This window comes from Aythya marila (assembly GCF_965140915.1).
Source record: "Aythya marila genome assembly, chromosome: 14".
NCBI lineage: Eukaryota > Metazoa > Chordata > Aves > Anseriformes > Anatidae > Aythya > Aythya marila.
Genome location: NC_139055.1, coordinates 4,751,819 through 4,779,348, shown reverse-complemented (window position 1 = coordinate 4,779,348; position 27,530 = coordinate 4,751,819). Strand labels below are relative to the sequence as shown.

Here is a 27,530-nt window from a genome sequence, read left to right as displayed (position 1 = left end):
TGAAGCAATGGGTCCTTCCAAGCAATCAGTTTCTCTGATGTTGATATTGAGCATTAACTTACAGTACTGGGACAGAACAGTGACTGTGCAAGTGCAGGATTAGACCATTTCCAAAATAGGAGGAGAAGGGTTGAATTCCTCTAAGAGTGAATGTTTTTTGATCATCTTGTACATATATCAGTAGTAACTACACAAACCATGAGAAAACACAAATTACACAGGTAGATTGTAGGGCAATCTGACCTTCAGACACTTGACTGTTGGGGATACCAAACCAATTTTTTTTTATTAGTCACAAGAAAGAAAAGCGATGTAAAATGTAGAAGTGAAGTCCATGCAGAAGGGAATTTCCTTGGGAAAGAGAGGCATGCTGCTCATGTTTTCCACTGCCTTTCAGCCACCCTCTCCCCTGGGAGAGGAATTCTCTGATTATTTTTAAGCTGTGATGCCCCAGTTTGTTCTTTGTAAGCATGCAGTTGTGTCCACAAGGAGCCCTTCTGGGTTCAGTGCAGCTTCATTGCATTGTATATGCAGGCAAGGTGGATTTCCAGTCCACCCCACTCTTTTAGGAAGAGACTTCCTTTAAAGTAAGTACAAGGATGCCACAAACTCTGACTAACCGTGATGTGCCCTGTACTTGTGCTGGAGAGTTCTTTCAACACTTGTTAAAACCACAGTCTTCCAAAAATGTGGTAGTTCTCCAGAGTTTTCTTTAAGGGGAACAGTGATATATTTAAGAAAATGAGAAAATTATTTCTGTATAAAGACAAATTGGATAATATCAGTGCAGAGATGTCCTCAGAAAGAAAAATGGTTTGTCCACTGTAGGAATGAAGAAAGTGGTTTGTTAGTGACTTTGACCAGCTGGGTAGGTGTGAAAAATTCCCCCGTGTGTGGCTGCTAATCCTAATTGATTTCATGTTAGAGCAAAGCTGAGGTTGTTAAACATTTTTACACCGCTAATTAGAACATACGGAAGCTTATTATGTGTGGGCAGCACACGAGGTGACAGATCGGCGTGGATGCTTGCTTTCTGTTGTCGAGGGCAGAGAGGTGTGGTGACAAGAGCTGTTACCACCATCAGCAACACTTTATAGATCTGCTGCCTTCTGGTGAAGCTGCCAGAGATGGCAAGCAGCAGTGTCCTCATTATTCCTGCGCCCTTCATATTGATCAAGGAGGAGGTCTCCATTCAGACTGACACCTCATTAACATAAGATTAATGGTCCGTTCACTACATTTTGTACTGTGTGATCTGTTGAGATGGGAAAGTAGCTGCCTAATACGATGCCCTTTCTGAAATGTCACTCTAATCTTTTATTAGTTTAAGGAGTGGAGCAAAATGGGATTAGCATGGAGCTTGATGGGAAAAGATTAGGTTGATTGAGAAAAACTACAGCTAAAGAATGTCAAAAAGGGCTTCTAAATAGATTAAGAGACTTGTTTTCCTTAAGGGCTGAGAAAGAGGGAGGAAACCTGCCTCTCCCCTTACAACCATAGGATTTAAGGGTAGGAGGCATGAGTGGGTCTGGTCTGACCTCCCTGTGTATCCTGTTCGACTTCCAGCTAAGGCGTAAACTGTGTTTGGCTAACATATAACTTCCAGCTAGGCCCCGAGTTTTCACAGGAAAGCACCAAATAATGGAAAATCCCCTATTTCCTTTAGTAGCTTGGACAATGGTCAATCATTTCCATTATTCAGGCGCTGGCCATCATTCCTAAGTTGAGTTTTGCTAATACCTTCTTGATGTTTCAGAGGCTAAAACATCTGGTACTGGCTCCCATGAGTTTATCTGTACTTTTAATTGCATTGTGCCCTACATTGCATTGTATTGAAAAGAGTAGTTGGTTCAGTGTGGTGTATTTTATCTAAACCTTTAGAATTGGTGACTTCTGTGCAACTTACACTATTTTTCATTTTTCATTAAAAATAAAGTTACTAGGAGAACCAGAAACATTCAAATGATAGTGCCACCGCTGGAAAAACTGTTCACCATCTCAATTACTTCCTCCTTGCTCTCTTGTTTGGATGCCTTATTTAAATATCAATCCTTAGCAAAAGTGGACTGATTGACTTTGAGGGGCTCTGCTGTAAGACAGATTCATTTTCAGAGGCAGTATCAGGAGCTCCTGTCCTCCGAAGCGGTTCACTTCTCAGAATAGATGAGCAACACCTTGGCTATTGCTTTGGCTCAAAAGTGTGTGCCAAAAGAGGAGAGGGCCTTAAAATACTGCCTGGTGGGTAGTGCACCAGTTACAGCTGCAGGAAATCTACAGCTGACCGTGTCCTGTGCTGTAACTGAGATGTTTTACTATTTCAGGTACTCCAGTGATGGGATGTGGGAAGTCCATGGCAAGCCACATTATCTGTAATTCTTCATCAGGGTCTCCACAATGGGTTTTATTAATAGTGTTTAAGAACAGTAAAATTAGCAAAATACTTGGCTAATATATGTAATGTCCTGTAGGGATAAGATAACAGCCTGTTACCAGACAGGTTTTGAAGCTAGCAGCGAGTATGGTATATGTGGTGGTAGTTTTCAGTAGGCAAAGGGTGCTGGAAGAACAAAGTACACAACACGTTATGTTGTAAAACTCTTCCCCCAGGCCCTTAGGATTTAGCCAGGGTGAAGGTTTGTACCAGGCAAATTGCATGCATGTTCTGGAGTTACCAGTTGTAGCATATTCTGCGGATGGCCTTGCCTTGCAAACTTATTGTCAGAAATTGTTTGAGGACAGGGATGTGACATAATATTGGATTGCAGGCATGTCGGGATACAGCAGTTCATTTTATCTGCTCTGTGAGGGCAAGTTGTCTCTGGCTTTTGAAGCACACCTGTTCCTGTATCTCAGTAGCAATTTTGAGCAGATTTAAGTAGATCTAAGGACAAAGTTAGCCTGGAAAAGCCCAAGATCAATTTGTTCACTCAGCTTTACTTCATATATTCGTTCCTGTGCTGTGTTTGGATGGAAAGGTTCAAGTTGATGTTGGACTTTTAGTGAAGAAGTATAAAGAACTGAGTAGTTCATTTGGAAGAGACCTTCAAAGGTCATCTAGTGCAGCTGTCTGACCTCTTCATGGCCAACCAAAAGTTAAACATATTCATGAGGGCCTTGTCCAAATGCCTCTTGAACACTGACAGGCATTGGGCATCAACCACCTCCCTAGGAAGCCTGTTCCAGTGTTTGACCACCCTCACGGTAAGGATATTTTTCCTAATAATCTAGTCTGAACCTGCCCTGGCACAGATTTGTGCTATTCCTGGGTGTCCTGTCATCAACAGTCATTCTTTCATTCTAGTCAGAAGAGAGGTCAGCAAAAGTCCAGTGGAAAGGATTACATGAAGTACATTTTCATTTCTCATCAAATTAGAAAGAAATACAAGTTAATTCACAACTATGAAGTGATTAAAATTGTCCTTTTGAAAGAAGACCTGACTGGTTTGTTACAGGAAATCTTCACTTGTAGGCTGCATGATAAAGGCTTCCTGAAGCTCATAACAACTATGCTATAGAAGATTTATTTTTAAAGTAAGATTCCCACTTGGGTCTTTTATTCAATTTAATTATGCCATATATCACAGAATCACAGAATTGTAGGGGTTGGAAGGGACCTTGAAAGATCATCAGGTCCAACACCCCTGCCAAAGCAGGTTCCTTAGAGCAGGCTGCCCAGGTAGGCGTCCAGATGGGCCTTAAATATCTCCAGAGATATCTCTTAAATATCTTAAATAACTCCACAACCTCCCTGGGCAGCCTGTCCCAGTGCTTCATCACCCTCACCGTGAAGAAGTTCTTTCACATGCTGGTGCGGAACTGCCTGGGCTCCATCTTGTGGCCATTGCCCCTTGTCCTGTCCCCACAAACCACTGAAAAGAGGTTGGCCAAATCCCTCTGTCTCCCACACCTCAGGTATTTATACACATTGATGAGATCAATATTCATATATATATGTACAAATGAGAACAGAAACCTGTTCTGAGCACTTTATCAACCTCCTGGCTTCTACACGGGTGGAAGTTACTCTTCCATACCATGACAGTACCTAGCATTCAGCCAACAGTTAGTTGCTGAAATAAAGTAAATCTTTTACACAGATACCCTTCCTTAACTTAGAGATACCAACTGATGAGGAATTCACTGCTTTTATTTATGACCATGCTCCAATTGTTAAAAGCTTGAATTAACAAAAAAAAAAAAAAGAAAAAAAAAGAAAAAGAAAAAGAATAATTTAGGTCTCAGTCATTGGAATTAGTGTCTGTTTAACTGTTTTCTATCAGGAGAGATTCTTACTTTCAGTCTCTTTTCCTACATTTGTTCTTTTTTTTTTTTTCCTGATAGATTTTATGCTACTACACAACCATATTGATTTGAATGCTAAATTAATCCTTTGCAGTAGAAATAGAAATTTGACACAAACTGCTGGTGTAATTTCCTCCAGAGTTCCTGGATTGTTCTGTTGCGTACAGACTGTCATAAATGGTAAAGTGTGATATGCAGACGTCATTGGTGTAAAATCATATGTTTTCATGCAGGCTTCCTGACAGCAGTGAAAAGGAGGCAGTCAGGAAAATACCAGAATTAATTGTGTTTGTCCTTCTGCAGAGTCTACGCCCAAATTACGTTATAGTTCTCTATAAAAGTATCCTTGTGTAATCCATTTTCAAAAATGCTACGTCATTAAAAATACTTCTTACAGATTGTATCATGCAGTTCTTGCAGTCTGCCTAATTCTTACATAGCATAGATGGATGTTCTTGTGGTTAAAGCACAAAGCCTGAAGTCAGAAGAGCTTAAGGTCTTCCTGTATCTGCCTCATTTGTGATAACTATGACATGACAAATTAAATCTGGCTCTTTATGCACAAAAACTACAGAAATGCACAAATCCATGTCTCCAGGAGATGAGATTCCTTCTTCCACCAGGCTGTGAAGCAGGACAAGGCTCCTACCCCAGTGGCATTTGCCAGCTGCCTGCATTATTCTGTTGCTTGGCCTCTGCCCACAGCATGCCACTCTGAAGAGCTGAATTTAGGTTTTAACTCAAGGATTTTGACCCTCTACTCAGTTTTCATAGACCTCTCTTCCACTCTTTTGGTGCTGAGATTGAACAGTTACTTCGATGATGGAAGAACTTCTACATCTGCCAAAGGAGGGAGATGGGATTCTTCTGTAATCACCTCTCCCTAGCTGCAGTCACTTATCTGTAAAGAAGCCTGGGAGGTTTCCTCATTAATACAGTGCCTTCTAGGGAAGAATGTGCTGGAGGAGTGAAAGCATTAATTCTTAGGATCATTATTAGAGCTTGTCAAACCCAGTTTTTACCAAAACTTTCTTTGCAGATCTTACTGCATGCAGATCCTTTTCTTCCTAAAACCTTCAGATTATACCTTCTGAAGCTTGTGCTGTGCCTTTCCCTCACAGGACTCCTTTTTGATACTTCTGGATGGTCTCTAAATAGACTGTTTTTCACAGATTTCTATGAGACATCACTGAGCTCTTTATAATTCTAGGTATTTGCAATTCATTTTATTCTTTCTATCCTACGCCTTATTTTACTCAGGTAATCCTTAGGGATTTTTCATCAAATATAATGAGCAAAACCAGCATTAATTTCTGACCTGCACAGCAAATGTTGTAAAATTTGAATGTACATATACATCTTGCATGAGACAAGGCAAAGGACAGATGAATTATTTTTTGCCTTTATAAAGGGCTCTGGTGTATTTGAAGAGAACAAAGAAGACAAGTGTTTTTCTTAGTGGATTTCTGTAGTTTTCCACATATATATATATTTTTTTTTTGTAGTAGGACAATGAAAATGTAAGGCCACGACCTTTAAATATCATCCAACTTTTGTCATTTGGTTCAGAATCAAATATTTGCTTTCATGAAATTCAGAAGGTTTCTTCTGCAGAGATGAACCTCAGAAAGAGTAAAGTTTTGTCCTTCAGGCTGCCTGATGACTTAGCAGTCAAAATCTCTTTTAGTTGAATTATTTTTTTCCTTGTATGTCTCTTTAGTATCTCTTGCAAAAATGATAGCATTTCTCTTCTCTCTCTCCTCCTGTTCCCTTGAGATCATTCTCTTCAGTCTAGTACCTGAATACCCAGAAACAGTGTGCTGTGGACCCACGGCTTCCTTTCTAGCTGTATACATATGGGCAGGGGGATGCTTTATGAGGTGGCAAAACCTTCTCATAAAAAACAAAGCAAGTCAGTGTTAGCATGTCCATGTACCAGACATGGGAAATCAGGAATAGGTTGCCTAAAACCACTTGCCCTGTGCTGGTGACAAATAGAAGCTGCACCAAAACCCAGGACGCCTTCGGCAGGGCCCTGAGCTTGGGCCTGCTGGTCTGAGTCACACCCATAGGCCGGGGCAGAGCTGTGCCTGAGGCAGAGCCACGGGTGTTTTTGTCTTCCCCTCAGCACACTGTTGAACTCTGGAGAACTTAAGCCACAGTTTCTGAAGGTAATAAACACACAAGCCTTCATGTCATTTTACCTAATAATTTTAATTCACTCATATTACAACTAATTGAAGTCAAAGCAGAGATGTTAGTTGTATCCTTTTGATTAGGAATATGGACATCTACACCAGTGCTGTCTACTTTATCAAAGTTTTTTAACAATTCTGCTGCAAGCCCAAATCTACTTAAAATAGCTGTCAGGAAGCAGTCCTCCTCCTCCTCCCCAATCACGTTCTTTTTCAGCAGCTCTAAGAACTGGCTGGCTGTAATGCATAGATTACATATACGCAAATTGTCAGTAGTCTATTTTGTTAAGCAATTTGATTTTTTTTTATTTTTTTTTTTTAAAGAGGTGTTCATAAGCTCTGTGTACAGCTGCTTTAGTCACCATTTACCTGTCCTCTGCACCACTCCACCTGTATCTCCCAGGAGCTCTCACTCAGCTGAAGGGGACCAGAGGGAAGCAGGAGCTGGCGGGCCATGTTCATCCCCACTGGCTGCTTCATTGATCAGCGGCCTTTTAGGAAGGTCTGTGCAAAACAGGACTGCAGCACACACATGTACATAAAAGTTTCCCATTATAATGCTGATTTCTTTCAGCTAATAATAATAATAATAATGTAATGCAGTCAGGAGGATACCAGTATTAATTCCAGGAAGAAATAAGAGTGACAGGATAAAGATAGTTCAGAACTAAGCAAAAAGTAGGGAGAACGATCCAAAAGGAATCAAAGTGTCAAAATACCCTCTAGTTAGATTGTAACTCTACAGCATACTGGCCTCATACAACCTCTTTCACCTCACTGTAATGGACACTTCAGAAAGATGGAAAGTAAATTCTTCCCAGTTATGACATTTTACTCAGCAGTAGAGAGTTGACCATTCCAAAGTACTTTCAAGAGCATCAAGAAGAAAGGTGTTTGTTCTTGGAATCATGCTGAGCTCTATGAGGAGCTCAGTGCCTTGGTACTTGGTTTTCATACTGGAAGAGTTCTGGTTTATTTAAAAATGATCAGTGATGCTAAAAGTTGTTCTCTACAGTGAGTTGAATGTGTCTAAAAATAACAGTATAGCTTATAACCAAAGGAAAACTGCTGCTGAAAATGTGGAAATGTACATTACAAATGTAGATTTTCCCTGTTAAAGTGAGTAGCTGGGTTGAGTTTAGTCAGTTCTATTCAGGCATTAAAACTGCTCAGCCAAATTAAAGCTAATTGTGAACTAGTTCTTCCAACTCAGTAGATAACTTCATTTAGCCAGTGGTCTGTCTGTAACATATATCTTCTAGTGAGAGCATCAGAGAAACCATGACAGTGGTCTTGCCAACTCCTAAGCCCTTACAAACCAATGCTGATAGCAGTCCACCTTCTGAGCAGCCACTTTGTTTTCCACATGTTGGAAACCTGCTCTTGTGCTGAACTGTTTCCAGTGAGTAGGCAGTAGGAGAAAGGCATGCAAAGGTATTTTAAAAGAGTCATAGAAACAGAATATCCTGAGTTGGAAGGGACACCCAAGGATCATCAAGTCCAACTCCTGGATCCACACAGCACCACCCAAAAATCAGACCGTGTGTCTGAGAGCATTGTCCAAAGGCTTCTTGAGCTCTGACAGGCCCAGGCCATGACCACGTCCCTGGGCAGCCTGTCCCAGTGCCCAACCACCTCTGGGTGCAGAACCTTTCCCTAACCCCCAGCCTGACCCTCCCCTGTCCCAGCTCCATGCTGTTCCCTCGGGTCCTGTCGCTGTCCCCAGAGAGCAGAGCTCAGCGCCTGCCCCTCCGCTCCCCTGTGCAGGTCGCCATGAGGCCTCCCCTCGGCCTGCTCTGCTCTGGGCCAAATAAACCCAGGGACCTCAGCTGCTCCTCATATGTCTTGTCCTCCAGACCTTTCACTACCTTTTTAGCTCTCCTTTGGACACTCTCTGATAGTTTTAAATTCTTTTATTGTGGTGCCCAAAGCTGCCCATAGTACTGGAGCTGAGGCCGCAGCAATGCAGAGTAGAGCAGGAAGGTGTTTTCTTAGTGTACCACAAGCTGTTAGTCCAGTAGTATATTGCCAGAGTTGGTTAATATTTATTACTTCAAAGGAAGGCTGAAGAATACACAAAATACACAATGCTGGAATAAGCCTAGTCATAGTAACTTTAGAAATTTCCTATCTGCTAATAGCTGGCTTGTGTCTTGAACTGTGAGGTTTTTGCCTTACAACAAAAATGTAGCAAGCCAGTAGAAGAAGTTTGGCTTTTTCTGCCTATAAATTTCTTGTAAACATGATGACTAACACAAAGTATAGATGTGTACCAAGTGTGATAGATGTATATAGCCTGTTTATACCAAGTGCCTCTGGATTCAATAGACACACTCTCTGCTGGAGGACGTGCATGCAGAACTGGCACTGAGGTTGATCATGGAGGTGCAGCAGAGAAATTCTGTGCACAAGAATTTCTGTGCTTCTTCCCAGTGCAGAAATGTGGCCCACCACTCTGTATTTGCTAGCATGCTCCAATGCTGCTAGAAAAAGTAGGTAAGGCAACTGCTATTTTGGTTGTCAGACAGCAATACATTGTGTCTTGTGGAAGGAGAGACATACAATTGTAGGTACACAGCCACAGATAAGGTGGTAACAATTTCATTTCCTAAACATGTGTCAGGTTTCTGAATAGACACAGATTTTTTTTACTTGGGGCTTAGCCTCCAATTGCAGGTTTGGTTTGGTTTGTTTTTTTAAAGGAAAAAAAAAGTTTATCATTCAAATTTGAAGCACATTTTTACATGTATTCTGTAATGGCCCTGTTCCCTGACATTAAATGGCAGGTACTTAGATATTTTTCAGAGCTAAAAAGATGATAGATGGTGTAAAGTGTCCTTTCTGACAAACTGACTTTGTGAAGACTCTTGATAGCTTTCCTCATCAGAAACTGACACTTGATAACCAGCCGAACATAAGAGCTGTTTTCACTAGCGTGTGCTCCTGGTGCTAAGAAGCAAACCCAAGCACCCTGTTTTGTTCCGAGTGCTGGCAGAGCAGCTGGGGCTGTGCTGCAGCACATCCTGGCATGTGCCACAACCAGAAATGTGCAGTGATGGCTCTCGCTGCAGAGGATGTTAAAAAAAACTCTCGCCAGGGGAGTTTTAGGTTAGATGTTAGGAAGAACTTCTTTACTGAAAGGGTTGTTAGGCATTGGAACAGGCTGCCCAGGGAAGTGGTGGAGTCACCATCCCTGGAAGTCTTTAAAAGACGTTTAGATGTAGAGCTTAGGGATATGGTTTAGTGGGGACTGTTAGCGTTAGGTCAGAGGTTGGACTCGATGATCTTGAGGTCTCTTCCAACCTAGAAATTCTGTGATTCTGTGATTCTGTGATATGTAGCACTCAGTGCTGTGACTGGCCCTGCTGCTGTGCTAGCACCTGCCCTCCTCTGTGCTGTCTGCAGTCTTTTTATTTATTTTATTTTTTTTTTGAAGGGTGTATGATTTAGTGAGTCCTGCTAGCATTGCAGAATCTATATGTGATCATTTTTACACTCTGTATTTACTGTATTTTTTATTTTATATAATGCATGTTCAGTGAATATATCAGTGAAACAATAGCTCATTGCACTGCAGTACACTGTGTGCCGTGACGTGTAAACTTCTTCTGGTGAAGTCAGATGTGAAGGCATCAGTACTGTGACCCCTCATTCAGGAGGGCCTCAGACTTGAAGAGCTCAGGCTATTTTTATTGCTATTACACTTGTGTTTACCAAATTCTTGGTTAGCAGAATGAAGTATTCAGCTCTGCAGGGACATCGTGATACTGCAGGAGACTGGCACAGGCTTCAGCTCCCCAGCAGAAGGGCTGGAGGGATGTGTCAGCCCTTTTGTCCATATCAGGGGCACTGTGAGAATTTACTGCAAACAGTGTTTACACTGGCCATGAATCTGCCCCTTTTATGAATAATCTACAGAAAGGGGTCAGGATTGTGTTAATTGCATGTTGCAGGGGTATAAAAAAGGTCCTTGCTTTTCCGTTAGAAGGTCTGTAATACAATAACTTCCACAGTTGGCAGGGGTGCTGCAGGAATTGAGTTATGACTGGGAATTAGATATGCATAGGCCGGCCAAACGATCATTAAGGGAGATACGGTAATCAGCTGCCAGTGTTTAAGGGCTGTAAACACCAAGAAGAGAAAGATGGCTTATTTGGGTGGTCTACAGAGTAGTAAGAGAAAAGGTATAAAAACCAAGCAAATGAAAATGGAGGTAGCAAGGAAGAAAAATCTTACTATTGAGTGCTCTCAGCCTAGGAGACCTACCACTGAAGTCATGTAAAACAGGACTGAACATAACAAGAGAGTGTATTTTAAGCTGAAAGTGAACTTGAGTGCTTTAATATATCTTTTTCACCTCTTATTTCCCTAGTCTTGTGTTTCGTTAGCATTTTTCATGCTTTTTTTCTCAACATGTGGTTTTTATTTGGCTTCTGAAGATGATAGTGCTTGAAGTGATGTGTTATTACAAAAGTAGCACAAACACTACTCCAGTTATGATTTTGCCTTTGTTGCCATGGAGTTTAAATCTGTTTTAGGCCGAGGACTGATTACAACTGGAACTAAGGGCAGGAGGTAACCGTAGCTTGGAAAGGTAAAAAATCATCACCACTGATACATGAAAAAGTTTTGCAACTCCCAAATCGCTAACATCTCACTGCCTTTCCCTGCAGCTCTACCTTGTGTTTCTTGATTTTTAGTACCTCTTCTCTAGTGCCTGCTCTTCCTAAGTGTTGTGTGCTCATTAAGCTCTTTTGGACAGGTATTTCTGGTTATTCCCTTCTACTCTGAATGCTTTCAGAGACTGCCTAAGTTCAGTGTCCCCAGTCACATACCTTCTTTGTGTTGCTTTGTTCTGTGCTTCAAATGAGGCATGTCCCCATTAAGACTGAGGTCAGGAAAATCTGGAGGCTGTAGCTAATGAATTGATGTCCTCATCTGCATAATTGATGGTTATGCATTTCCGCAGTGACATGGTTTGCTGTGATAGTTAAAGCTATTTTTGTTTTTGACTTCTCTGCCCTGCTGTTTCCTGCTGCCTACACTAAAGGTATATTACATGTCAGTGAAAAAAAACTAACCCCAAAGCCCAAATTTTACAAGTTAAAATGGAATGCTTTAATCCTTTAATGCATTTCTATTCGCTGGCATATTTACAGTGGCTCAGCTCTAAATCTCCCGTGTGTATTAGAGCAAGGGGAGTCAGTGTTTATAACATCTGTGTGTGCTTGGGGCTGGAGTAGAAGGGAAAGAAAATACAAGAGGAAGAAGGGAAACAGATCAAAAATGAGAGTGGAAGTCAGGTCTTTCATACATTCCTTGGGGATTTTTGTTTAATACACATCCTTTTCCCTTCATTTCGTCATATTCTGGAGTCTAAGCCCTGGTGGAGGCCATGTCTTTGGCCTGTGTATGCAGTGCCCTTATCATGGGACCTTTTGTTCATCTTGCTGGAATTGCTCTGACAAATGAGGCCAACTCCAAGCAATATAAAATGTTAACAGCTCTTTTATATACCTCTCTCTAGTGCCCCCCTCCCCACAAGGGCAGCTCCAAGCTTTGTGCCTGGGCACAGAGGCAGCAGGAGGTGCTGGACCCAGAGGTGTTCTCCTGAGTTTTGGAAGCTGTGCTCTCCCTGAATGCTCAGTTTAGCCGCACTGCTCATTTGGATTGCTTTAGTTGTCGACCATTTGCAGGAATCTTACCCAGATAACAAAAACTAAAAGCAATATCCAGGTGGTTGAAATTTCACAGAGGTCCACATGTCTAACTTTCTCTTGTGTGCTCTTTCTCACCGATTCTTTTGTCAGTACAGGATTTAGACCATCTGAATCAATTTTCAGAGGTTTTCAGAAGTGTTTGCTTCCCTCCAGTGACTAGGCACAGGCACCTGCATAGTGCTTCTCTGTACCTGATCACATATCTGAAGTGCTGTGGGACAGCAACTGAACAAGGTGATTCAGTACCCATGAGGAAAAGAAGAAATCAGGGGTCCCCAGAGAAAGTAACAGGCTACACAGATCTGAACAGGACATCACAGCATACAGCCTGAGTGTATCTGGAAAAGCTGTAATTTCCATAGCCTTATGAGTTAAGCCATCAGGATCAATAAGCAGTTGAAAGTGATACTTTCCAGGATTTTCTCATATGAGGTTCAGCAATGATGGGTAATAAAAGGCACGATGTTCATATTAACTCAATATGCAGACTTCACTGCAATGCGAAGAAACGCTGTTTGTTGCTTGAAGATTGTAGTAACACTGAAACCCATTCCTGAGTATACTGTTGCTGCTTTTGTGGTGCCTTTGTCAAGGAGCAACAAGCTGATCCTGTCAGTATTTTCCTCTTCTTTTGGCCAAATCCGATCAGATGTCATGGCCAGTGTCGGTTAGTGAGTGTAACAAAAGGTTAGGATAACCGTAACAAAAGCAGCATAAGGGATTGTGCAAGACATGACCAGGGTTATGAGAGGAGGATGCCAAAGAAGAGAGAGGTGTGGGGTGCTGGGGGCAGCTTGGGCTGCCCTCAGCGTTCGGCTGCACGTTAATTGCTTATCCTCAAGGTAGGCGTTTTAAGGCACCAGAAGCGATTATGTATGGAAGGGAACTGAAATGGTTTCTCACCGTCAGATTTGTAACAAGACTCAAGTGAAGTCCTGTAAAAACTGTGAGTATGGTCTAGAAAATGTTTGTGACAAGGTGGGCCCCTCACCAGACTGTTTACTGCGGTAAGAGAAGCAGTTCCTGGGTCCTGAAAAATCTTTTCATTGTACATAGAACATGTGGTTCCTTTTTTATATATTATTTATGTATTTATTTATTTTATTATTTTTTAGCAAGTTTCATTGTTAAATTACTGGAAATCCTTGCTGACCCTTCAAATGTTTACACTTAAAATGTAATCCCTTCCTTTTTACAACAGTAATGTATTATAATGTATTATAAACTATCTAATATCCAGTAGTGGTGGCCCAGAATGCTGCAGTTGGAAGTCAGCTAAAAATTCACGACTGTCTTCTTTAATTGCTTGGAAAATATCAAAACCTAGGACTTGGTTTGTTAGTGCCCCCGAGAAAAGCAGCTGGCTCGAGTCTAGCAGTTGTTTGGCTTCTTCCTGTGGGCCCTTTCCCCTCTCCCTTGCTTTGCTCAGACATATTATTTTAATTTAATCATGAAGCACAAAAGCCCTTGCAAAAGGGAAGGAGTTGGGTAACGTCAAGTCAGCTGCCAGGTATGCGATGTTGCGAGATCTCAGCAAATACACTTTGAGCAGGGAGCCAAGGTAAAGCTGCCGTATGTATCAGCCTGTGAACGTTCCCCCGGCTCGGTACCGGGGTGGGTGCGGTGCTGAGCTGTGGCCGGAGCTGTGAGGGACGACTGCGGGGCCGAGGGGAAGCAGCGGCGGCCCCCTCAGCGCGGCCGCCTCAGCGCCACCCCCTCAGCGCGGCCGCCCCGGGCCCGTTGCGCGGTACCGCGGCTCCCTCTGGCGGTCGTTGGCCGCCGGTTTAGCCCTCGCCGCGGGGCTCGGCGGAGCCCCGGCGTGTTTCTTCCCCCCGTGTCCCCGCTGCAGCCCCGTGCTCGCCACCCGCTGCCGGCCCCGAGCCGAAGGGCCCGGGAGCGCTCGGCCCGTGCCCTCGGCACCGCGAGGGCTGAGGAAGCTCAGCAAATGGCGGGGGCCGGGGCGAGATTTATGTACCACAGGGTGCGTGCCCCGAGCCCACCTGATCCCCAGAAAGAATTCAATTAAGATTTTAATAAAGCCCGTGCCGAGAGCTGGGTCAGGAAGAGGCCCCTTGAAAAAAAAAAAAAAAAAAAAAAAAAGGCCGAGCACAGCAAGTCTGTGCTGGGAGCTGCGTCGTGATGCACTGTTCAGCGTCTGTGGCTTTCTTCCCTTCATCTCCAGCCAAGCCACTGTCTCCAACTGTCTCAGACGATTGCTGAGTCTCCTAAAGGCCCAGCTATATAAGAGGCTCTGAGGAGAGTTCGTGTAGCATTTCCCTCAGCACTGGTTTCTCCCCCAGTGTTGTCTCTGTCTCTCTCAAAATCCAAAGACTTCATAACATCTTTCTGTCAGCAACAGCGATGTGCTTTAACACAGATATCCCCTGGTGGGATTTTCTACCATCCTGGCTGTCCGCATCCGGCTTTTCTATCATGTGTTAGCATCTTTTCAAAAAGCAAACCAGTGCTTTGCCTGTTCTGACTTCATCTGCTTTACAAAATTGCAGTGTTGAATGATGGCTGTAAGTTGCACAGTTTCTCACGGTCCAGGCACAGACTATTTTTATTCAGAGTTAAAAAGTGAAAAAGTCAGAACCGAGTAATTTTCATCCACACATACACACAGACGGGGACACCTCACTCCCTTTCCAGTGAAAATACCAGGCCTGGGTATGCTGACAGGCACGAGCACCGCATGGGGTGGCTGCTTCCATTGCCAGGACACACAGACTTTTGTTTGCCTCATAGTCAAGGCTCTCCTGCATAATCTGGAAAAAGCACACACTGTGGAGGAGTAGGTGATTAATGCCTGTGAAATCCTGGCCCAGGGAAGAGCCAGCGCTGCCAGATGTGATAATGTTGTCCTCTGACAAATGGCCATAGCTTGGCCTTCCTCAGATAACAGTGTAGTTTTGTGCACTAGCTTTGGATATTGATCCCACCAGGGAAGGGTTCCCTGTCGTGCAGCCATCCATCCCACCTCCTCAGTGCTCAGCTGTCAGAGCCAATGGGTTTTGGCTATTCTTCTTCCTTTCATTGGCACTTCTGCGTAGCCTAACCATTACAAATGTGCATTTCCATTTGTCTAGCACCTTTCAGCTGAATGTCTAAGTACTTTCTACATATGAATTAAGCATTGCAACACAGCAGTTAGATATGCAGGGAGTGCATCGGGATCATCCAGTTGGTACATTGCTTTTGCACAGCTGTTTCTTGTAATGTGGCAGATACTTAGCAGAATTCAAGAATATCTAAACAGCAAGCTTGGACCAGCTGTTTTCAAACTTACTAGAGTTGTCAATCCATAAAGTAGTCTGCTAGAGGTGTGGGCCCCAGTACAGGCAAACTCAGGCTTGTTTTTCTGAAGTGCATGCAAAGTATATGCAACCTTGGGCAATAAATCTTGTGTAAGTCCTTGTTCCTTATCTCTACCCATGCAATTCACTGCCCTTGCATTAGTCCTGATATAACTGTATTGTGAGCCAGACTGTCTACTGGATCAGCCGGAGCTGGATTTTTGTACAATGTCAAGCCTTTTTTTTCACCCCTAAAAAGTACTTAAATCAGTATTATGAGCTCCAGGTTCTTGAGCCCTGCCTCTTCAGGATGCTCTCACACGTCTGAGGATGGACAGCAGCTGTGGCCCAGGCGATTTTGTGCGGGTCACAGACAGGCAGCTCAGTCAGCAGAGCTCCCTGCCTGCCACTTTGTGGCAGAACTAACTTACCTCACGTTTATGTAAACCCAGCCAGTAAAGATGCTCGTACTGCTGTAATTTTGCAATCTGTGTAATAGTATGTGAACTTTTAACGGCATATGTGTTTGTGATTCATCCCCAAAACCTGTGCGGACCCCAGCACTGTCATGGGATGTTAGTCCAGCTCTGAAACAGCCGTGCTCTCTTCTCAGACAAGCAGGTCCTCAGAAATACCTCACTGCTGACCTGCCTGACATTACTTATGTATAACTGGTTATGTCAGGTCCCTTGTAAAAAACACTGCAAAATTAAACTTATTTCAGGGAAAAAAAAAAAAAAATCTGGTCATTTCCAAGCTATTTAATTTGTTTCTGAAGTTGAGAGCATATTTCCATGCCACAGCTCCTTAATGTATTGGTTGGGCAGGACCGGGCAGTACAGATGGGTAGCATGTCACATAGTTTGATAGGTGAGTCCATCTAAAAGGTCATTCCTCTTTAGAGATGAGTTACTCCTAAGTGTGCCTGTTATTTTCCAGTGATAGTAAAGAAAATCTGGCTAAATAGCTCTCAGACCTCCACATCTGCATTGCAGGTTTACAAAATACCTGAAAGGAATCTGACATTTGAACTTGTAACTTACTGAGAGAGGATGCAGAGCATATGGGCCATTTGAATGAGCAAAACCCATCCTTTAAACCTACCTTTTACATTTTGAAATGACATTTACCACTTATGTCACCATCCCAAACGCAGGCTGTTAGCTCAGCAGTGTCTCAGGATGTCTAAATTCCACTGCTGGTGTGTTGTGTCTCTATCCTTAGGTGACAGAACCAGCAAGTGAGCTGCCAGGGCGAGTCTGGGCAAGAGGCTCACAGGCCAAGCATAAGGCGGGTTGGCAACACTGTACATGTGGGCAGTTTACATAGCTCATAATTTAATTTCTGCTGCTATAGTCTCATTATGCACTAGTGTTTGCGTGTGTGTGAAACAGAGGTTGGGCCATTTACTTACATGTAGTACATGTAGAGCAGCGGAAAAGTCATATTGCTTCTGTAACTATCTGCTTAAATTGAAACCCTCTTTTACTCAAGCAGGTAATCACAACCTCTCTCCCTGTTTTTAGAAGTACAACGAAGTATCAAGTTGTTTCAGAGAATTAGCGTGCTTGAAAGCTGAAGCTGCCCAGAAAATAAAAAATGATAGAGCAATACAAACTGAATTGTACTGCTGCACCTGTTAATTTCTGTGAGACTGAACTGAAGATGAGGATTGTTTGTGGCACAGACTAGCAAACAGCTGTTGAGTTACCTGACTCATTGTGAGCCTAATGCATTCAAAAATCAATGTTCAAAATACCTGAGCAATAAACACGCAGTACCTTTAATATCTTGCTTGCTCAGATGACTGCCTGGTCCCTGCCTCCCCCCTGCCCCAGATTTCCTGCTTATTCTCAAGCCTCATTCTACACCTAAATGTTTCTCAAAGAGCAGGAGCAATTTGTCAGTTTTCCTTGCATTCAGGTAGGACTGTATTGTATTGAACAAAGCATCCCAGTCCTTTACAAGCCCGGAAGTCCTGAATTCCTTCTCTGGCTTTAAGTAACTGGTCCTGTCCTTCTGCCTCAGATTTTAGTTACAAGACACTTTGGCTTTGCAAGGAAACACTGGTTTCAGAAACCCCTGCTGTCTCTTGCCCTACACTGCCATCTCTCACAGGCACTGTGAAAAAAAAAAAAATAGTTTAAACTAACCATACAAAACTAAACCTTTTAAGTGATTGGGCTTGTTACGTAGGCACCAAGCAGAGTGACACAGGAGCAGCAATCTAAGAGCAGAAAACGGGATGTTTTCATTAGCTTTGTTGCCAAAGCCAGTAGATCATGTGGCTAAATCTCTGTTCTTATGCCTTTGGAAACACAACTACAATAGTTACTATTCTGACTTTGTGGGACAGTTGTGAGGATTAACTGGCAGATAAGTTGAACATGTGCGTAAGCACAAGCTTTTAATCAGCTTCCTGGACAGATACAACCCTCAATTGCTGTGAGGAGCTCTTCTCTGCGGTGTTACATATCTATAGATACTGTCTTCTCAAGTCAGACACCAGTGATGTTTAAATTTGTACCTTGGAAGCTCATGCTGGAAGAAATGTTGGGAACACAGCGACCATAAAGGAGCACGGAATAGGAGTTCTGCTTTGCAAGCCGTAGTATAAGGAGATAGGATGTCACAGGAGCACAGGCAGTTCATTGTTAACATCATCCATTTCTCTCTTTCTTTTATTTTTAGTGTGGAAACGGTAAATGATGGGCAATTTCACAGTGTGGAACTCGTGATGCTGAATCAAACTCTGAACCTGGTGGTGGACAAGGGGACTCCCAAGAGTCTAGGAAAACTCCAGAAACAGTCTTCTGTCAGCCTCAATACACCCCTCTACATTGGAGGTACAGTGAGTTGCTCTGGACTTTGAGATGTTGTTTGTAATCTTTAAAACCAAAAAACACAGAGATTCTTTTTTTTTTTTTAAAAAAAATGAAAGTATTGCAAACAGTCACTGCAGAAAAGCAAATCAATTGTCAGTAGGTTTAAATGTACTATAAATGAGGCATATTTCTCCTGGAAATTTTACAGAGGTTTAATAGATGGGGGGGATTAAATCCTCCAAACAGTGGTAGCACACCAGCTGACTAAACACTTTTTGGCTAATAGTTTTCTCATTGGAAACTGAAGCCAGAACAATGCTTGAAAGATTTTGGAATTGACTAAACTTCTTTTAATAATTTTTTTTTTACGGTCAGGGGAATTTCTGGGGAGGAAGGAGCCAAGTGGGGCAGGGAGCAGATGCCCAGAATAATGAGTATCCCACTGATTAGGTGTCTGGAAATGAAAGACAGGATGAAGTCTGTGCTTTGCCTGATTGATTTTGTTTTTGCCAGACCTCCGCCAATTCCATTCTGGACTGAATGTTGGAATCTCTTCTTTTATGTGACATGGAGTTCTTGTGTTGTGTTGTTTTGTTTTTCTCTAGACAGCCTATTCTAAACACAAAACTCAGCAGAGCAAAAATAGACTCAGAAAGTCTATTCTGTAAGTGTTCTTCTAACCAGATCAACAAAGCCAATAGTAGAAACCACTTGACCATTTGGAGCTGGTCAAGTCTTTCATAAACAAGTCCTTTTAATAACCCTTCTCTAAAAGAACCCTGAATATTGCCCTCGTAAATGAGAAAAGTGGCTAATCTTGCTTTGTACAGAGCTGAATTTTTATAATTGGCTTCTGTTAAGAATGCCATAGGCTATTAAAGAGCACTGTGCATCGATGATAATCTGCTGGTGAGGCCATGACAATTTGTCCTTCTAACTCAGCAAAAAAAAAAAAAGATATCAACCCTGTGGCAAATTATACACAGGGAACATAGGAATTAATTTTGTGGAAAAAGTTTTGTTAATGGATGGGCACTGTGGATCAATGTTAATTGGTTATTAGTTTATTAAGCAAAAGGTACCTACTAAGGACAAGTCTGAGACTTGAAATGAAGGACTTTATTTGATACCAGAAGTTGTGGGGCTCAGATGAGACATTTTTATTGCCCGTTACAATTCTTCTCAAGTCTTTTTAAACCCCCACTCTTCTGCATGTGCCACCTCTCTGCATCCTGCATTGCTACGAATGCCAGCTGCCCTTCCACTTCAGACCATTTAATTTAAGTCATTAAATTGCCCCCAGAGCAATTGTAGCTAAACTACACTTACACTAACCTTTAAAACAGATCTGAGGCTCCATGTGCCCAGAATCTGGCCCACCTTTCCACTTGGTCTAGCAACCTTTCCTCTAAAGCACACTTAAACAAAAATGCTGTTTTGGTTTTAAGACTTCAACAGTGGAGTCACTTATGGATAACATATGGAGGCCGTATACAGTTGCACACTTGCCTGTGAAAGCAGCTCAAGTAGGCATGACATGCAAAAGAATCTGCTGGCCATCTGAGCTTGTGAACATTTCCAAGAGCTTGAGCAAGACAGAAGTACTCACCCCAAAGACGTGGCCTGGCCTCCTGAGGTGCTGTTCTCTGTCTCTGGATTTCTCCCACGCTAGGTTTGATGGTTTTCACTCCTTGCCTTAACCTGGTGATTGAGTACAGGTAACTTGCTGTACCACAAAGGCAGTAGCTACTTCCTGGCAAGTAAAAACACTCAAATCTTTCTGAAGGGTAATTTCTATTCAACTGTAGGCAGAATGAGCATTATCTAAGGTCATGAACATGTGTCTGTTACCCAAAAATCTGGGCTTTTTTTATTTTTTATTTTTTATTTTTTATTTTTTTCCCTCTTTTTGTAATATACTTCTTACATAAAGTGGGCAAGTTATTTTATTTTTCCTCCTCTGCATTTCCAGACTGATGACAGTACAGCTGTGCTACCTCCAAAGGTCCCATGCAAATCAATTCTTTAAAGATTACAAGGGGCTGTGGCAAAAGAAATGTTAGCTATTATAACTTATCATTGTAACTGCGAGCAAGTTGTCCATTTTTTTCTTTTTTATCTCAAGGGATCCCGACCTCTACTGGATTATCTTCACTGCGCCAGGGTGCAGATAAGACACCAAATGGTTTCCACGGATGTATTCATGATGTCCGCATCAATAATGAGCTGCAGGATTTCAAGGATTTACCGCAGCAGTCACTAGGAGTCCTTCCTGGCTGCAAATCCTGTAACATCTGCAAGCATGGCATTTGCCGGTCCCTAGAGAAAACAAGTGTGATTTGTGAATGTCACCCAGGCTGGACGGGCCCCCTGTGTGACCAGGAAATTGGAGATCCATGTCTTAACCACAAGTAAGCTTGAATGAATGCTGATGGCAGGGCAGAAGCTTTACACCTAACGCATATTTCACATCTCATCTTGTAAAAACACACGTGACTATTTTTGGAGGTGCTGGGTTCCTACATATATTATTGGTAGCTGTGAGTCAGCATCCATGGCAACTTTCAATTTGCATTTCTTGTTTTGATGCTGTTCACTCTGAATGGCCTCTTGCTCCTGGAGGAGCTAAGATGTTAATACTGCTGGTTATACTTTCAGAGGGTGTATACTTTACACATTAAAATAGGAAAGCTTCTGTTAGTAGCTATATATTACCTCTGAAGTAGGGGGTGTGTGCATTTATGCAGAGGAGAGCTAGCTACGAGATGGAGGTACACGTTTTAGTGATATGCTTGTAACAGCACTGGACGCGGTATTAACTCCCTGAAGACCACTATGCAGCCCAGTGTGAACATTTTCAAATTTCTCAAATAGCTGACTTTAATATTGCACTCTGAAACTCCCTCTAAAGCGCAAGTTTAAAGGATAGCATGGAGTCACATGCAAAGGGAATATAAAGCATTCATAGTTCAAAGGCTCAATAACCACGTCTCCATCAGAAACGCTGGATGAATAGCTTGCTTATGGCAAGTACGCAAGGAAACAGTCCCAGACCAGCAGTCTGCATAGTTCAGTGCTGTTTCATAAGCAGATGGAAGTACTTTGGTTTTAGGCATCATTTTCGTTGCACTATCCAGAAGGGGCTTTTCACAAGCACATACTTTTGACAGGTAAATTAACGTAATGAATAATCTCTCTGGTCAGTGAGGGAACAAACTTAACTTCCAAAAGTACCATTTTAAACTTGCTTCTGGATCTAATTCTGCAAAGCACCGAACCCTGGAAGGTGTTGAGAAGCACCTGACAGATTACAGACCAAAGGTACAAAGACACAAATAAAGAAACACTCAGAGACCCAGATAATTCCTTGAACTGCCAACTTCAATGTGAAGCAGTTCTGGTTGGACAGAGAAAAATGATGGAGTTCCAGATGTTTACACAATAAGAAATTGCTTCTCCTGTGATCCAAGGAGGGTTATGCAATAATGAATGTAGCCCCCTTGCTAAAGAAAGTAACTGTGCATATTTGTAATACAGTCTTACTGCCCTACCTTTCATTAAGTCACCTTTGGAGTTGTCTCCTTAGAGACAAGCCCTTTGTGTCCAGGGCAGTACCCCGCTGACAGGTGTCTGCTCCAGCATTCACAGATTCATCTCAGTGAGGTGATGCAGCCATAAGGAACAGGTGTTGATGGTAACACGAGTTAGTTTCCAAGCACATCTTTAGTTAGTGGGGCAGAAAATACTGCTTCACAGACCATGACCCCCTTTGTTCCAGTATTTTGCATGTCTTGACCTGCTTTTGCTTTTACTGTTGACTTGATGTTGCTTCTACTATTTGTGCTTTCTGGTTGCATAGATTAAAAATGACAGGTACAAGGGTTCAACATAAACAGGAGAGAATTTTAAAGGACCAAGAACAAAATAAATAAAGGACAAGCATTGGTTAATGTCCAGTAGGACCTGATGGCTTATAAGCCCTGAGCAGTTTTCCCTTAACTGGCCTGTGTTTCCTTCCTCCTGTCCTCAGCCCGTTCCAGGTCTGTCCTTCTCCCAGAAGTGGGGATGGTGTCAGAGAGCCTGCTGAGGATCAGCACCCCTCCCTGTGGTACTGCTCAGATATAGCACAGCTCATTGCAAATCCTATGAGCCAGGGAGCCCTTCAGCTAGAACTGCCTGATTAAGTCTGTGCTTTTCCATGAGGACCTTTATTTATCGCACTGTTTTTCATCACCTGATAATATTTGTAGAGTAATTCTGCTAAGGAAGCCTGGGCATGCAGCTTGATTGTTGGCACGTTGTTCCACGTGGTGATCCTGTAAACCTGAGCTGTCTTGTGTGGATGCCAAGTATTGGCCCATGCTCACAGAGGAGTTTTCCAAGAGATCACTTAGGATCACAAATTCCATTCTCTGAATATTACCCAGTATTCACTGAAAACTCACAATTCCTTCACTGTGTTTGACACAACGGCTGTTTCTTGGATCCCTGTCCTGGTATTAAATGGGCAGAAATGCCAAAATCCAAAACTAAATATCCCTGAGAGGAGGAACTTCCACATCTAGCACAGGCCAGCTCTAAATATTTCTCTTTCTCCAGGTGTCTGCATGGTAAGTGCATGGTGGCCAATGTTGCTTACACCTGTAAGTGCATGGAGGGCTACACAGGCATGTACTGTGACAAGAAGAACAATTCCTCAAACCCCTGCAGGATTTTGAAATGCAACCATGGGCAATGTAAAATTTCTGAGCACGGGGAACCCTACTGCGAATGCGACCCTAACTATAGTGGAGAACATTGTGACAGAGGTATGCTTGGCCACAGGGACCAGGAGGTTGGTCTGCTGTATTTCTGGTTTACATCTTTGTTTTCACCTCTCTCCCCTGTAAAGATTCCCAGCTTCCTCCCTCTGATGTGGCTGGGCAGGTTTCTTAGAGGCATCCCACAGATCACGCTGCACTTTCCTTCTAGGGCTGGGGCTCAAATCTTCTGCCCTGACCTGAAAAGGCTCACTGGAACTCAGTGAGGTCTAGCTTCATCACTTCTGCCCTCGTACCTTCCTGCACAGAAGGAAGGAGCTGACTTGCATGATTGCTATTTAGGCTGTGCCTTTTCTGTGAACGAACCACAGGCTTTCCAAATTATAATGCACAGTCTCACCCAAATGTCTCTGGCTGTGACAAAGTACCTGCGCAACAGCACACACATTTTCAGGTATTCCAGATTGCTGATGTCATGCAGAGCAGGCTGACCTTTGACCCTGAGAAGCAGATGTAAAACTAATTCATATTTTGTAGGAATGTTGCAGGATTCAACACTCAGCATTCATTAAGGCATTTCCAGAACTGCTGATCAAAGCCAGCAGGCCCGCATGGCCTCTGCCTTGTGCCGGATATTGCACATTTGTGTCACACAAGCTCTGTTTTGATGGCAGGTACAAAGCAGTAAAAGATTAGTCCTGCTCCTAGCATCTGTTTGCCTTGAGTATCATTACGTGCGCGGGGCTGCTTGCTGATGTGCGGGGAATATCTGGCAAAATAGTTACACGTTTTTCCTTGACATCTCTGTTGTCTTATCAGAGAATCTCTGCCAAGGAGAGATAATTCGAGAAGTAGTCCGTAAGCAGCAGGGCTACACGTCGTGCGTCACTGCCTCCAAAGTACCCCGCATGGAATGCCGTGGCGGCTGCAGCAACGGGCAGTGCTGCGTTCCCCTCCGAAGCAAACGGCGGAAATACTTCTTCCAGTGCGTGGATGGCTCCACCTTCACAGAAGAACTGGAGAGACATGTGGAATGTGGCTGCTCAAAATGCTCGTAAGCCCTTCTCCAGTCTCTCGCCACTTTAATCAGCTCAGAAGCGCTATCAAAATGGGACCTATTTACTTTCAGAGTGAAGAAGAAGAAAAAGAATTATTAAGTATATTGTAAAATAAACAAAAAATAGAACTTATTTTTATTATGGAAAGTGACTATTTTCATCTTTTATTATATAAAGTATCACACCACTTTGGGTATATGTATCATATAGTGAGTTATTTTTACCATGAAACTTTTTTAACGGTTGTAAGAAAAAAAAATAAAAAGTTAAAATTTTAAAAAACTATATATAAAGAAAACATAGCCTAACAGGAGAAATGTGGGGGGGGACTTTATATGTATGCACAATGGACAAATGTAAAGGTGTTCCAAGGACCTGCCACGGCATTGATACGGGCTGAAGAAATCTCCAAGGTTCTGGGTTGGGTCTCGTAAGAAAGTGGATCCCCGTAAGTGACAGCCATTTCGCCTACCCAGGCACCCTGAAAAAGGCTCCCCCTTGGTCCCTTGCTCTGCCTAACACTGCCGATGCTGTTTTGTTCCTGTACAGTGGCTCTGCTCGATATTCCTGAACTGGTTCCCTATAGCACGTAGGCACTGCCGTAGCTTAAGGCTAACTACATTATTTGACTATTGTAATACTGTAATACATTTTTGCTGTGTATGTTGTATTTATCTGTGTTCACAATATATTCTTCAACAATTGTATCTATAGAGCACAGGCAGCTTTATCCAAAAGATGGGGACAAAGAGAAAGAAAATGGGGAAATATATGTTGCTTTGGGAAATTTGGGGGCAAAATGTGACATAAGTGCTACGTAATGCCTAATAAATGACATAGTAGTTTTGTGTTAACTCCTAAGCTATGTTATTTCCCAGGTTTGTGCCTTCTTGCTCCTGGCCTTGAGCCCTGTTTTTTTTTTTGTATATGAAATATAAGGAATGCACTGCTACATAATTTGTCACGCTTTGACACTTTAACTTGCAAAAGTCATAAAGAGCATGAAAATATTGCAGGTGCCAGAATGCCCCTGCAACATAATGGCTTTTGCCCTCGCTGTCGCTTCAGCCATGGATGTAAACTGGGCTGTGGCTGCCTGTTCATCAACACAGGTGCCAAGCAGTTGGCTGCATTTCCACAGCTGTTTTAATGAGCAGAAGTTGCACTATAGCCATGAGAAGGTATTCAGCCAATATTTGTTGATCTTAGCAGCATTCTTCTCTGCACAGGGAGAGACATTTACAGCTACATCCCTTTCCGTTCTCACATTTGGTGCAGACTGACCAATTCAGCCAAAGCTTTTCCATCTGCACTATTTTATATCCTGCACTTGTTTCTCCCAAAGGGCTCCCATTAACTTTAGGTGTGTTCAGAACAAATGCTGAATAGGAAGCAGAAGTCATTGCAGGGATAAATTCTCACTGTGAATGTGAGACAAAAATTGACTCTTTGGGAGTGAGTTTGAGTTTTTGAAGGTTTTTGGCAGCGCTACATTTCAGGGTCAGTAATATGTGCAAAGAGTACCATGAATACCTTGAAGTTTCTCTTACTATAAATTTTAAACATCCCTATTGATAACTGTTCCATTATCAGTGTAATTTCCTTCATCCCCACGTATAACAAGTATTACAGTCCTTTCTTCAATTTCTGATTAATGAAATCAGATGATATTTCTAGCAGCCAAAAGCCCCCTTCAGGAATGCTCACTGGTCTCACTGAGAGATCATGGGCTCCAGCAGAGGACAAGTAGGAAAGCTGAATCAAGTAAATGCATACATTTTGTTTGAATGAGGCTTCAGAAAGATCCACAGACTGGAATCCTGCCATGAAAAGTACAAATGATCCGCATTTGTACTTTTTCCCCACTAAAGAAAAGTGGTCGTGTAGCCATCGCACAACCAAAAAGCTCCAATGTGCTTGTTGTTCTTCTATTTCTTAAATCTCTCCTTAACTGCAGCAGTTCATTCATATTTCTTTGCTACTACCAGAGCAACTTGAGTAGAAGGGACATAATCAATAGCACAGCCTCCTCTCAAAATAAGTTTCAGTACATGGAGCCTGCAGTTGGTGAAACAAAAAACAATCTCTAGTCTGGGCTGAATTCTGATTGAAACAGGAGAGTTCAAGAGCCAGGAGAAAACTAACCCTGGTTGCAAATGCTATGGACTTCTTTTTATTTTGAATATAGCGTCAGAATCTCAGAGCAGCTGGAGTTTGTGGTATACAACAAAAACCACCCAAACCCACGGATTTAAAAATTCATGCAAGTAACTGTAGGCACCTGCACAAAGATGTGCCTGGCACACCACTACCATGAATGTTTCATTCTTGCTTAATGCATTTTAATTCCTAAAGAAGCAGCTGCTGTTATGCCAGGCAGAAGAAATCCAGAGTAAACACCGGCTCACAAGCCCACTGTGTGCTCTGCTGCACAACTCGTGGCCACTGAACTGCCAAGGCCTGCAGAAATGCTGCCCCTCTTGAGCACTAACCAAAATCCCATTCGCTTTGTCCCTTGAGCAGCAACATGCACCAGAAGGAAGTAACAGTTACTTGTGGCCTCACACCTGCTTGAGGGTGCTTTAAAAGGAATAACCTTGACTGGCAAGGCAAAAGCCATCAACATCTTGTTAACAGATCACTCTGGGATTTATTTAACCAAGGCCTTGCGGCAAAGTGACCAGCAACAACTCAGCAAGGCTGGCCCTGTTCCTGGCCCCTTTCTGTCCTGGCATTTCAATGCTAAGTGCTGGGATAAAGAAATAAGACTATCTATTTTGTAACCAAATGATGCAATTTTTGTATGCTTTTAGGCAGCACTTGCCATTGGATAGTGATGCTTTATGTCAATGATTCTATGACTTGATATAGAATTATTTTATGTTAAGAAGAAAATAAAAAGCATTCAGATGTGCCAAAAAATGTGAGGTTAACTAAAGTGTAATTAGCTCTGAAAGCTTCTCTGTAACCTGCCTAATGTTACAATAGATTTCAACTACTGTGGGTACAGTGCAGTAGTTTTTACCTCTATAAAGTTTTAATATAAAGTGAAGAAAGATGCTAACCCTTAAAAAATGGCAATGCAGACTGGTGTGAACTGATGTATTTTATTAATAGATTCTCATTGTGATATAAGTTTAAATAAATTGTTGGGTTATGGAAGATTGTAACATACCTTACGTTGTGACGCAGATTATTTCTCTCTATATGTATTTAAGGTGTTGAGTAACCATTTACAGTATCTGAGTTTAGCACCAGTGCAGTAGCTCAGAGAAAGCGCTGGGGGACAACACAAGTTCATCTGGGGCAGCTCCTGTCTGAGAATGGCTGCAGTTAACTCAAACACACTCTTAACAGGGGTAACGTACTTTGAT

General features: G+C 42.6%; 1 protein-coding gene across 1 annotated transcript in view; it reads left to right on the top strand.

Annotated features, from left to right (window-relative positions):
* Nucleotides 1–27,324, top strand: part of SLIT3 (slit guidance ligand 3) — a 522,803-nt gene extending 495,479 nt beyond the window's left edge. The window contains exons 34-37 of the mRNA XM_082771405.1: nucleotides 18,205–18,359; nucleotides 20,464–20,749; nucleotides 22,938–23,146; nucleotides 23,918–27,324. Coding sequence (XP_082627531.1) covers nucleotides 18,205–18,359; nucleotides 20,464–20,749; nucleotides 22,938–23,146; nucleotides 23,918–24,156 — 889 coding nt within the window. The 3' untranslated portion in view covers nucleotides 24,157–27,324. The remainder of the gene's footprint in view (nucleotides 1–18,204; nucleotides 18,360–20,463; nucleotides 20,750–22,937; nucleotides 23,147–23,917) is intronic.
* Nucleotides 27,325–27,530: the final 206 nt, after the last annotated feature.